Here is a 13,690-nt window from a genome sequence, read left to right on the forward strand (position 1 = left end):
CGGTGCAGAGAGCTGAATAATGCCTCAGCAGCATAGCGCTGTTCATCCTGACTAGTGGCGTTTTACACAGCCCTCTGAGATTTAACCCTTTGAAGAGTAGGTGTTCCGGAACTCCACTGCTTTCAGTGACCAGCAGAGAGTAGAATGTCGAGTTAAGGACATTCCAATCAGACATTTGTGACCCTGCGGTTTAAAGGGTTAAAACGCTACTGGCTCAGTTCTCGAGCAGACTGTCCTGGGTGCAGTTTAGCCGGATCTACAGTCTGTGCAGCCCAATTTACGGCCCAGGAGGGAGGGAGGGCGGGGGAAAAAGCATGCCATGCCGCTTTATAGAGAACCTCTATTCGATGTTTGTTTAATAAGAATTTAAGTGGCTGAATTTTAGATTTAGAAAACTACAGGCATCTGTATCCACTGTAGCAGCACAGACATTGGGCCTATTGTACAGCACACAAAACCTACAGTCTTTCCTATATGCATCAATAACTGAATGTAGTGTCACTTGTATTGGTGAATACAGGCTTTCTACTTCATACATTGGCGACAGAATTTTATCAAGCTTTTCGATTCAAGTCGGTATCAATAGCTCTCCTCTTTCATTTTTATTTTTTTAATACATAGCAGAGCTGAAACTTTCAGTTACTTTGCGAACGCGTTAATGCGAGTTCAATGCAGATCATTAAAGCCCAGCTCCACATTTCCAAACGCCAACCACGAATCAAAAACATTATTTAACGTTTAACATGACGTCAATAATAACCCACTATGAGAGCGACTGAAGAACTGAAAGGCATGATAAAATCCCATTACACTAGCCTGTCACCGGGCAGACTATACAAAGAGGATGAATATAAATATACCGTGGATACAGAACAATTACAAAGGCATGTACAGCATATCAGCTTTGTAAGTCAAGCTTTGGTAAACATCTTTGCAAATCTGGTCTTCTGGAGACTGGGGGGTGACAGACAGGGTGTTAGTGTGTTCAGCAGGACTGACATTCAGGTGTACAACGGGTATGAGGAGAACCAATGCACAGCCAGACAGCCATTAGAGACAGACAGACAGACAGACAGACAGCATGCAACCACAGAATCTTCACTCTGCTAATCCTCATGCCAAGCACATAACTGTGAAGCAATTATAACAGATTACGCATCTTAAGTAGCTCTCAAATAGTAAAAATACATTTTACGAGTTTAACACTAGTGAAATTAAATAGCGTGATAAAATGTGTGATCTTCCCCCAAGTTGTGTTTAGCACTGGGTAGGGGTAGCAAAAATGTTGAATTTCTCAGAACAGATTCTTAAACAGCCAATGGAATCACAGAGTACAATAAAACAAATGGAATCTATTTCCACAGGAAATCACGCTCTCCGTTTAATATTTACCCCCCTGCATTTACGCAGGTTTCTAAAATAAATTCCGGAGACTACCTCCGCGTTTTAAAGAGTGAAGAGTGAATAACTCACCGTGGCTATGTTAGTCATGCGCTAGGACACGACACAACGAAACGCACGGAATGAGACGCGTTAGCGCTTTAACGGAAGTTAATACGCCACATCGGCAGGGCTGCCGCCCGCCGTTTATGAAGACGGTGTTATGATAGACGTTAAACCGTGTTTGAGTCGTGCATATTTATGGAGCGAGGCGCCGCACAGCAGAACAAAAGCCCCGCCCGTCCCGTTCCGCGGTTCGTCTCCGGCGACACGCCAATCACGCGCCGTCACGGTTACAGGCTAGGAGACGACCGTCGCCGCGGAAACCGGTTCGGATCCGAGCGGGTTAACGGGGAAGTTAATGTTTTTAATAAGGCTCCGAATACTAGTTTGGTTCTGATGGGTGGTCACAGAACGGAATGTTCTCGGAACAGATGGGCGACTCCACAGTCACATTATTACGGAGTGAGAAAGCCATTCCTGCAGGTATGACTGCGTGGGTTTGGTGAAAGCTGTGGTATACACCTAGCGGGCTAATTTGGAGCTGTTCAGCCCAATGCTGACAGCACTGTTCAGCCCGATGCTGACAGCACTGTTCAGCCCAATGCTGACAGCTCTCCATCAGGCTGCTGTAATAGCAGCACACCTGCTGTAGTCAGGTGACATCTGTCTGCTGTTGTTCTGCTGTGGTGCATTTCCGCAAAACCGCCAACTGCTCCTGCATTCCCATAAATACACATGCCAGGTGTGTTAGTAGCACAGAGAGGGAGAGGGAGAGGGAGGGGGAGAGAGAGAGAGAGAGAGAGAGAGAGACAGAGGAGGGACAGAAGGAGAGACAGAGAAAGAGAGGGAGGGAGCGAGAGAGATAAAGAGATAGAGAGAAAGGTATAGAGTGAAGTGAGAGAGGGAGGGAGAGAAAGGGAAGGAAAAGGGAGATACAACATAGACAGAAAACAAAAGAAACAGAGTTAGAGAAAAGAAGAAAGCAAAAGCAAGAGACAGAGAGATAACGAGAGAGAAAAGTAGAAAGAGAGAGAGTGAGAGAGAGGGAGAGAGACGGGAGAAAACTCAGGCCAGGCAAGAAGCTCTGCTCACTTTCAAAGTCAAGGAAAAAGTTTGGTCCCTGCTCTAGCTCTGTGCAGGTGAGAACCTTTAACAGATTCCCCATTTGGTTTCTGAAAGAGAGAAGGGGGGAGAGGGAGAGAGAGAGAGAGAGAGAGAGAGAGAGAGAGAGAGAGGTGTCTGGGGATGCGAGAGGTAAATCACAGATCGGCCGTGGAGGCCGGAGCGAGAGAGAACGCCGCCCTGGGCGCAGGTTGGAGTGGCGAGCTGGCGGGGAGAGAAACCTCAGCGTTATTTACACACACTTCCACACGGCAAACTTACTTTCAAAGTCCAGGAAAAAATGTGGATAGTTTTCAATTTCCCTTGTAAGGACTTTAAGAAGATTACCCATGCCAGCAAACCTGATCGAGATACAACGATAAAATAAACAATAAAATAAAACAATAGAAAACAAACATTCATGTCAGACAACTGCAGAATTTATACGGCACAATATTAATGTACTTAAAAAGGGCACCAATTTTATAATTAAGTATAATTACGCAGACAGATTTACAGTGACACTGTAATGTCAGTTTGACAGTTGGCAGTATTTAAATTGTTGCTCTGCTACTTATTCAAAAAGTATTTTAAAAGCGAACTGTCACTTCTGGTGACTGAGGCCAGATTTACTATATGCACCATTACAAACTTACCTGGGGCGACAACCTGTGACAAAATGTGGACTTCCATTTCAAACTCAACCCAACTGACTAGAAATGTAGAGTATTCAGAGTAGGCTAAATTAAAAAAATTAATTTTAGTCATTAAGATGCAATGCAGTCGCATCACTTTTGCTTTCTTCAGAAGACAGCAGCTGTCGACTGACTAGGTGCTTCGAACGTCAGAAAAAAAAAACTTGAGGAGCGTTATTGTTATTTCTTTAAATACTCTGAATAACTCTCACTTCAAATCTTTTAGCAAGGCGTGTTCAATCTTTTAGCAACAGCTCAACGAGAAGGAAAAAGCAGTTAAGTTTAACGCACGGTGTGCAACAGCCCAGAATGCGATAAAAACAACATAATGAGATCATTTCCAAAAACCAACAGAGGTTGCTTCATCACATCGCACTCGAAATAACACGGATTTTCTAATGCTAACAGAGTCCATCGCAGTTTAAAACAGAAGTTCAGTTTGAGGAAACCAGTGAATGATTGGGGTAGGGAAACGATGTGTTGACGTGTTCACTGCTCCTTGCCTTTCGATTCGCTCCCGAGTTTTTATCTCCGATATTTACGGTCGAACGTACGAGGCATCCGGACTGAATTCATCAACCCTTAAATTTTCTCAGTTGTAATAACATCTGAAAAATGTTTACCTGGCCGCGTTTTTAAAAGAGGAAGTGGCCGTACCGGAGGCTTCCGAACGACAGGACGGACCGTTTAGCGGTCCCGCGAAGAAGGTGTAGCTCTTCCTCCGAGAGGAAACGCAGGCCTGAGCCAAACGTCAAATTGGAAGCAGAAATATCGCCTCTCCGGAGAGGACGCGTTCAGACGGTCCACAGCCCCGGTCCTTAAATCATATAGAAGGCCTTGGATGCTGTACTTGTAAACAGCGCGGCGGGTAATCTGTAACATACGGTTGTAAATATCGAGCCAGCGACATCAACCGCCAGAATCCAGGCGAAACACACAGCCCAGACTACCCCGGAACAGGGCTCCTGAAGTCAAAGGGTCTGTACATAATCTCTGGCAAAGAATATTTTGTGTAATTACTGCTGAACTACAAGAGAGTGATTACCACACATAAAGGCCATTGTATTAAATGAATCAATTTGCATAAGAATGTTACTCTGACTTACAAGCCTGTCGAATTGACACATGACTGCTGAAATGCTTTGTCATTCCTAGATTATGGGTTTTCTATTGGGCGCCTTAGTCAACGATGGGTTAAGAGAATGACACACTACAAAAATATTATATTAGAAGGCCTGTGATCGATGAATAGACCGAAACCAAAAGGCTTCACACCAGCGTGTGTGAACACCTCCCACACGAGACCAGAATTGCCACGTTCATTTAAGGGCACCTAGGTCATACAAGGAGACCACCTAGAAACGGACGCTCAAACTTACATTGAAAGTCCTTAAACTGAAGTACGAGCAAGGGAGAGAATGCTCTTCAACCTTCAGGTGAGCAGACAACGGCGTGCAATTAGCAATGCTAACGTTCGTAATTAGGAGGGAAATTTGTAGGAAGGAAAAAACGGAACCGATATGAAGCCGTCGCCCGAAGACATTCGTACAGGCCCGTCAGCCGAAATCTGGCAAGCCGGAGCGAGCTCTTCGGTAGCCTGATTTCAAACAGACGGCGGCTCCCGGCCCTTCCGGCTGCATTAGCGGCCGTTAGCCGGACGGCCCGTTTCTCCTGCGGGCCAGACACCGGGGCCCGGCGTCCCCCGAGCGGTCTCGGCGCTTAGCGCTTAGCGCACGCCGCGTTTACGCTGCGGTTAAGCGCACAGCGGCCGTGCCGGGTCAAAGCGTGCGCCCGTTTTCATTCGCGAAGAGCTCGGGCCCACAGGAGGGGTGTGATTATGAGCGAGGGGGAGGGGAGGGGGGCCAGGTTGTTGTCTGCTGCGAGGGGGGCGGAGGGGTGGAAACGCGTGTGAGAGGGCGAACATCGTTTTTTCCGAGCGGTGGATTCCCTGCGCTGCAGACGCTGAGCCCCTGTCTGCCGTTGGACGGTGCGGAGACGGGCCGGAACAGTGCGGCACTCTCCTCCCCGTGTAGAGTGAGGCTGCCCTCTGCTGGCCGAAGCGTGCGCTACGAGCAGGGATCCCACCGCGTCGAGGCCTTAATTCACCGCAGGGTACGCCCGTCTCACGCGAACACGGTTTTCAAATGTCAACGCCGCTCCAGACGCAAATGTCAGCGAGGTCTAATCTCTTCATTCAACAACGGTATTCTGACAACCTCATTTCCGCTCAGTCTTCACTGTTTCATTGACGGGATTTACCATCACGTGTAGCGCCAGAAGAAATGGATACAGCGCTAAACCTAGCCCAGGCTGTCACGTGGAGCGTGGACTACACGGATCCGTAAGGTCTCGGTTATCATTCCGGTTTACATCAGCGACTGGCAGCCGTGTTCCTAAGCACGTTACTACAGTAACACGCAACACTAAGCGTTCTCTGCAAACCAAAGACGGTCGGAGGCCGTTTGTGCGCCGTCTTAGTGACACGGGGCCCTGACCAACGCCGTGACAAGGCGTGAGCGACGGTAGCTAGCAGCGGTGACGCTTAAGGCCCCCCCGAGAGGTGACGGCTAAGCCCCTGAGCAACGATGGCTAAGGGCCAGAACGATGGGCCACAACAACACGCCTGAGAGGAAGGAACCCAGCAGCAGGGGCAGAAGACTCCGAGCAGCGGGGGGCGACGGCTACACGACGTCGGGGCCCAGCAGCCAGAGCTCAGGCCGGGCGGCGGGGTCAGCGGCCGAGGCCAGAAGACTCGACGGCGTCACAGGCGCTGACGGTGGGGGTGCGATCAGCTGTCTCTACGGGGGCGCTAACGCAGCGGGACACAATGCCCTCTGTGTGCGGCGCACAAGCGCCCCTTTCACACGCCTCGCCCCCGAGATCAGACCCGGCGCCGCGCGCCGAAATTTACCGAACGCGCGAAACGAGACTCCTCCTCCTCCGGCCCCCCGACGTAAATCACACGCTCCGCAGGACGGGAAACGCGGACGCGCTCTCACGCGTTTCTTCTGGTGTCGGTGCCACTGTGAGGCTACTGTGCAAGCAGCCATTTTAGGGGGAAAGGGGTCAAAATCCAGACATTTCTTTCTGACGGTAACGCTCGAGCGTTTAGGCCGATTACTCATCCGGACGAAACGCGTCCACTTCCACGACTACAAAGGCCCGGCCCCACGCCACTTAGTCATCCGCAGCCCGGTCTGCAATTAATCTCGATCTTCAATCTCTCCGCGCATTTCTCTCAATCTCTCCTCGCTCCTTCAGCACAGCTGTCTGTTCCAGTCCCTGACAAAGTCACGCAGTGTAACTGGAACACGGCTTGCAGTGAGTCACGCTTCCCCGGGCCCACCCAAAACAGCGGCAACGGGCGATAAAGAGGCGCGCCAATAAAACTTGTGACTTTCAGCGGCGGTTTTTCTGAAGGAGAGAGGGGGAGGGAGGGAAGGCCCGCGTCAATCAAGACCGCCGCCAAAAGAGCCCCTTTCACGGCTGGCCGCGGCGGACTTGGCGGACGGGGGTCCCCCCGGGCCGGTCTGCTGGCGGCGCGGACCGAGGCTGGCAGGGTTCCCGGGCTGCCAGCGGCCGCTCGGAGCTGGCACCGCAGACGGGCAGCGCTCCCGTTTCGGGAGGGCCGGGGGGGGGGGTGGGGGAACACACACAGACTCACGCTGGGCGTTAAAGTGATCGGCGGGGAGCGTGGCGTCTGAAGAGAGCCGCTCAACACCCTTCTGTTCGGGCCCCTTCTTTTGTGGCGCGGGGTCCCCGGCGGTCCCCCCCGCGCCGGGCTTTGGAGCGCCCGCTCTTCAGCGGTTTTTAATTAAAGGAGGCGCGCGTCCGCGCGGGGAGGGGGTGCGCTGTGTGGGCCCGTCCGACTGGAAGCTGAGAGACCGTGACGCCAGGGCCCCGGGGCCCGCCGTCTCATCCCGCCGCCGCCGGGGGCCCCGCTCCGGCCCCCGCTTCCTGTCTGCGCCCAGATTCGCCACGGCGAATTTAACGGGCCATGCAAATGAGGACCTCTGACGACGCTCCGCCTCGTTCGCTCCAAGCACGTCCCGGACACCCAAAGAGCACAAAAAAAAACGACAAGACCTGCGAGTACAAAACAAGACCTCTTCAAAATGGCCGCCGGGTCCTTCAGTGTCAGAGAGGGGGGGAAGGGGGGGAAGGAGCGAGTGGCAGCACTTTTCCTGAAGAATACCTACGGGAGCGGCTGGCTTTACGGGACGGCTTCCACATCGCCGGGATTACTGCGACTGGTAATTACACGTGGAGAGTGCTTCAGACGCCCGCCGGGGGCCGTGTAATTGCCAGGTTGGAGGAGCCAGGGAAGGAACCTGAAGGTAATGACCACTTGAGCGCGCTGCCAGGACTCACGAGACGAGCCACCCGGCTCAAACGCGCCTTTAATAGGCGGCTGTAAATACGCCTGCCTTTATGGGACGGGAGGAGGGAGGGGGGTCGTCCGATTGGTCCTCCAGGAAACTGGAAGCCGCACAGCTGGGGGTTTCGTTCGGAAGAGCGTTCGGCTCATGAGTGAAAGGGGCAGTGGCAGGATCGCATGTGGTCTTGAACTCCTTCAGTGAGGTCCATGTCCCTTCAGCAACTGGTCTGTTATAAAAGACAGTAGAGGGGCAGTAGAGTAGGCAGGCACATCTCCCCTCAACAGAAAGAAGTTCCTGTTCCACTGAGGCAGTTCCTCCTCAACAAGAAGTTCCTGTTTCATGGAGGAACTTCCTGGAAAAGGAAGAGGTTCCTGCTCTACTGAGACACTTCCTCCTCAAAAGAAAAAGGTTTATGCTCCACTGAAGCAGTTTGTCCTCAACAGGAAGAAGTTCCTGTTCCACTGAGGCACTTCCTGCAAAAGGAAGAGGTTCCTGCACTACTGAGACACTTCCCTCTCAACAGGAAGAGGTTCCCGTGCCACTGAGGCACTTCCCCCTCAACAACAAGAAGTTCCTGTTCCATGGAGGCACTTCCTGGAAAAGGAAGAGGTTCCTGCTCCTATGAGGCACTTCCTCCTCAACAATAAGAAGTTCCTGTTCCATGGAGGTACTTCCTCCACAATATGAAGAGGTAATAAGGTGGCATGTTACGCTTATTCTGTTATTAATATATTGTATTTTTATTCATTGTTTCTAATAGCTTTGTTACCTATTGAATCTGCTTTGATGGTTAATGTTAATTTTTCCTGCTCAATTATTACTTCATTTGGAAGGAGCGAAATGCAAAGGTCTTCAATGAAGTTGATTATTATTTGACTTATTATTCTTCTTATTAGTATTATGGTTACTGTCGTCAAGAGTGCTCTTAACAGAAATATTTGGTGGGTGTCCCAGAAAAGTCTTTCCTTTTCCTTATCAATAACATTACGGTTCAGTCATATGGGGTTTCGAAACAACTTTATTAGTCGCCGAGTTACGGGACATTTGCAGCACACGGAGCAGGGCGAGGGAAAAAAAGGAAAAGAATGTGCACACAAGGTTTTTCAGGACACAGATCAAATGTGGGGCCGCCATTAAAACCTTCCTCTGGGCCACCAATCACAAGCCATAACACCGTAAAGAGGCCGAGAACGCCTTCTCCCTGGCAACCCGGAGCAGAGGGGAAACGGTGTGAATTTCCACCGCATGCTGCAAAAACACGGAGCCCGGTGGAAACCGAAGCCTGCCGCATTCCACACCGAAGATCCTCGAGTGCGAACACCAGACCAAGATCCTAACGTGCAAACACCAGACCAAGATCAAAATCATGAGACCAAGATCCGAAACAGGAGACCAGTATCAAAAAGTAGAAACACGAGACAAAGATCCAAAAGGCAAATACCAGCTGCTAGAATCCATAGGTAGGCCTACTGAATCTGATGAATAGATATTGATTAGCAAATCTATTGATACACACATAGTGCATTACAGACTTTAAAAATGGGAAAAAATATAGTTAATTATTGACAATTCCTAGTTAGTTTGTGGGAAAACAGAGTTTCATCCAAGATTTCGTAACAAATGTGATATTTCTTGAAGCTTTTCTTTTGTCAGCTTCAAGCAAGGGATAAAGAGAATTAATTAATTTTTATTAGTCTACCCTAAATTAATTAAAGACATAACATAGTACTAGTATTTACAGTTTATGAACGAACATATGCATTTAACACGTGAGGCTATATGTAGAATATTAGCTGGATTTGCAGGTGTTCTACATTGCTGACAGGACTGAAATGTTGAGGCTGCAGTACTCAGCCACACCACCAGATGGAGCCAGAGTAACACAGCAGAAGTCACAAGTAGGCCAACCACTAGATTAGCGGCAGTGCTCAATGGCTGGTTCAGAGGTGTGCAGCAGAAACTTGAGCTGGCTTAATTCCCTCAGCCCACCTCAGATAAGAGCTCCAAATCCCCAAAAACACACTGCTGGGAAAACCTGCTACAAACGTGCAGCCCCCACGGACAGGGAATACACTGGAATATCCTGGAAATGTGTGGATTTATTTGAAACTACAGTGACATATACAGTGCGTATGAAAACATCTATGTAATTTCTGTAATATCAGCGTTACCTTTCTGGCAAACTCCCAACACACACTGATGCTCACACACGCACACACGTGTGCGCACACACACACAGACACAGACACAGACACAGACACAGACACAGACACAGACACAGACACAGACACAGACACAGACACACACACACACACACACACACACACACACACACACACACACACACACAGACGGTAGACGGTAACACACACAGATGGTCATACATAACACACACACACACACACAAACACACACACACACACACACAGACGCGCACGCGCACACACGCACACACGCACACGCACGCACACACGCACACACGGTAGACGGTAACACACACACAGATGGTCATACATACCACACACACACACACACACACACACACACACACACAGTAGACGGTAACACACACACAGATGGTCATGCACGCACACGCACGCACGCACGCACACGCACACACACACACACACACGGTAGACGGTAACACACACACAGATGGTCATACATACCACACACACACACACACACACACACACACACACACACAGTAGACGGTAACACACACAGATGGTCATACATAACACACACACACACACACACACACACAGACGGTAGACGGTAACACACACACAGATGGTCATACACGCACACCTCTGTAGCTCAGTGGCACTGCTGCAGTCTGCATTAAAGGTCAGCCGCGCTCGCGGTGAGCACAGCAGTGCGTACAGCGGGGAGCGTGTTTCTGGGGCGTGCGACACCGGGCCCTGCTGAAGGGAGAGAGTGACCCTGCTGCAGCAGGTCAGATCCATATGTCAGAGCAGCGCCCGCACGCTAGCAGCCCGGGGCTAGAGGTGCCCTTCCTCCGGTTATGTCATCACTGAACCCTCCTCCGCACGGCCGGCTGGGTCGCCGTGCCGATTCACAGATGTTTCCATGACGACAGAAGGACCATCACCGCCCCTGATTTTTCAGTATTTTTATAATTCAGTTCAATTACAATTTTTCCAAAAAGACCATCACAAAGACGCAGAGTAGCAGAAAAAGACCTGAATCACCAGACCTGAATATAGCAAACATCTCAAAACAGTCACCGGGGCTGGTTTAGCATTGCGGTTATCGTGACTCGTGCTACCGTCTGAATCAAGTCACTGCTACATAAAGTGTAATAGGAAAACACAGCTGTTAGCAGGGCACCCGCTCTGCTACAGGCTAACGGTGGCGCAGTGACTCCGCTACAGGCTAACGGTGGTGCAGTGACTCCGCTACAGGCTAACGATGGTGCAGCGACTCCGCTACAGGCTAACGGTGGCACAGTGACTCTGCTACAGGCTAACGGTGGCGCAGTGACTCTCCTACAGGCTAACGGTGGCGCAGTGACTCTGCTACAGGCTAACGGTGGCGCAGTGACTCTGCTACAGGCTAACGGTGGCGCAGTGACTCCGCTACAGGCTAACGGTGGTGCAGTGACTCTGCTACAGGCTAACGGTGGCGCAGTGACTCTGCTACAGGCTAACGGTGGTGCAGTGACTCCGCTACAGGCTAACGGTGGTGCAGTGACTCTGCTACAGGCTAACGGTGGTGCAGTGACTCTGCTACAGGCTAACGGTGGCGCAGAGACTCTGCTACAGCCTGACTCCGAGCTGCAGATCTGAGCACGGAAGCTCTGCAGGGCTGAAACGTGCCCTGCACACTGCAGCGTTTCTGTATCTGGGGTCAGGAGAACGTCTGCCACGCTTGAGAAGCGTGAGAAGCGGCTGTTACGACAACACAGCACCACCACATGGTGTGCCCCAAACACACCCAGTACCAGACCGTAGAGAGGAGACCCCTTAAGGGTGGGAGCTGCAGAGCCTCCAGAGAGACTGCATAGAGCAGGGCAGCCCGCACACACTCCCCTGCTCCCACACCTCTTCTGGGGGTCCCTGGGGGGTCCCTGGCCAGATCTGAGATGATTATATACAGGAAATATATCAAAATATGAAACCCGAGTGGGGGTCCCTACATCAGAAGAGGTTTGAATCCCCTGAGGTGACGGGTAGTGCAGATGCGTACAGTACAGCTAGGAGAGTGTCACGATTGGACAGCGTCACGACAACCGCCAGAGGGGGAGGAGCTCCTCCACGGCCCTAGGCCACACCCTCCTAGGCAAATTTCCAATTTATCTATCCTACATCTGTAGGCATGGGGCTGTTCTGCAGAATATCACCAGCACCCTCAACCCCCTCCCCCCCCCGCCCAACACACAGCCCCACTCCCATCAGCAACAGCCACAGAGGATAATACCGTGCGCACAATCCGCGTACGGAGAAGTCACGTTTCCCCAGACAGCGTTCACACAACCGCGCGGTCGTCTCCTTATAAGGGCGCAGTGAGCAGCAGCCCGGGGAGGGGGGGGGGGAGGGGGGGGGGAAGAGACTGCGTCACTCAAACAGCCTTGAACAGGCAGCCCTGTCGCAACCCCACCGCGGCTAACGGTCGCTAACACCCCGCTGCAAGCTCTGCAGTCCTGCACAGAGGAGGAGGTGAAATGTGAAAACAGCGGGGTTTCATGGTTCGTGGGGTTTCGTGGTTCGTGGGGTTTACGAGCAGATTCACGATCGTTTCCCCGTTTCACCTGTGTCGATTAGAAAACTCCCGGGCCAGTCTCTAGTCACAAAAAGTACAAGAGGGAAACTTTTTTTTTATTTGTGAGTAAATACACCAACGCACCAAACCTTTGTCTGAATCAACTGTTGGGGACAGCACCCTACATGTTTGGCTGGGTGTTTACAGTTCGGGGAGGGAACGCAGTCGTTAAGTGTTGTTCGTCGAAACTATTTAGGCTAAAGCCGATTCTAATGCAGATGCAGCACCCCTGTTTTTAACCGAGGCGTCAAACGCGTTCGCCCGGCTCTGCTAACTTCCCTCCTGGAGATTTCTATCTCAGCCAGCGACCGGATAAAATGCCACATCGAGCGTCTGTCGCCTGCGACACGGCGAAATATTCGACACAAATGCCCTTCTCACGCGGTGAGAACTGCGTCGAAAACGCAGGAACGGGGTGCGATGGCATCCGCTGCGCGAGGTGCAGGAGGCAGGAAGCGGTCTCTGTGGACCAGCCCTGCGTCACCAAGACCCGTGAGAAACACAGAGGCCTGACGCTTTTCCGTTGTTTTTGCAGTCATTGTTGTTTTTTTTTTTTTGTGGTCGGTAGCACAACCTTCACTGGGCTCCCCCCCCGCTTCTGAGGATTCGCACAGGCCGTCGTTAGCAGTTGTTAGCGGCCGTTAGCACGTTAGCGGTCAGCCCACGAGTGACCGCCGGGCCTGCCCTTCGGGTTTCTCACCTAGCGCCCAAGCTAACGGGAGAGGAGGGGTGGACGTTTGGAACCACCGACCGTCCCGCGCTGTCATTTACGACGTGGTTACTGCTGACGCCACTTCGCCAAAGGCAACTCCGCCGCAGGCCAACTGCACAAATTACGCAGAATATTTCCAGAGGTACACGGTAATGCTCAAACTCTGCACAAACTCATGGGCGTTAACAGATGCGTGTACAAAAACCTGGGCCTAGAGGCAGACAGGCAAAGTTCATTACCGTTTACACCTTTAAAACCGTTTATGGGCTAACTATTAATTATGTTGATATTAACTATTCATATGTATTATATTAATATTAATGTCACTGTTTTAATTTTGTTTTTTTTCCCCTGGTAGTCCTAATCTGGCCTCTGTACAGCAGCCCTGATTTCCATAAGCACATCCCCACAGCAGGCACCCAAGGCCAGTGTTGGTTTATTCTCCATTTCCGGAGAAACCACGTGAACCAAAAAGCTCCGTTTTGCATTTAGATCACGCGTTCTGCAGGTGAGACCCAAAACAAACACGTGCTACAAGGCGCTGGATTGAAACAACCTCTGCTGGAAACTCGATG

At 51.0% G+C, this 13,690-nt stretch overlaps 1 protein-coding gene across 2 annotated transcripts in view; it reads right to left on the reverse strand.

Moving 5' to 3' along the window:
* fam49a (family with sequence similarity 49 member A) overlaps positions 1–13,690 on the reverse strand; it is a 46,453-nt gene that overhangs the window by 11,979 nt on the left and 20,784 nt on the right. Inside the window, exon 3 of one of the 2 annotated variants that reach the window (XM_061242119.1) lies at positions 2,536–2,615. In XM_061242119.1, the coding sequence (XP_061098103.1) occupies positions 2,536–2,608 (73 nt within the window). In that variant the 5' untranslated portion in view covers positions 2,609–2,615. Of the gene's footprint in view, positions 1–2,535; positions 2,616–2,826; positions 2,907–13,690 lie in introns of both variants that reach the window. The other variant, XM_061242120.1, reaches the window with a different exon arrangement.

Source organism: Conger conger, chromosome 5 (assembly GCF_963514075.1).
Source record: "Conger conger chromosome 5, fConCon1.1, whole genome shotgun sequence".
Taxonomy (NCBI): domain Eukaryota; kingdom Metazoa; phylum Chordata; class Actinopteri; order Anguilliformes; family Congridae; genus Conger; species Conger conger.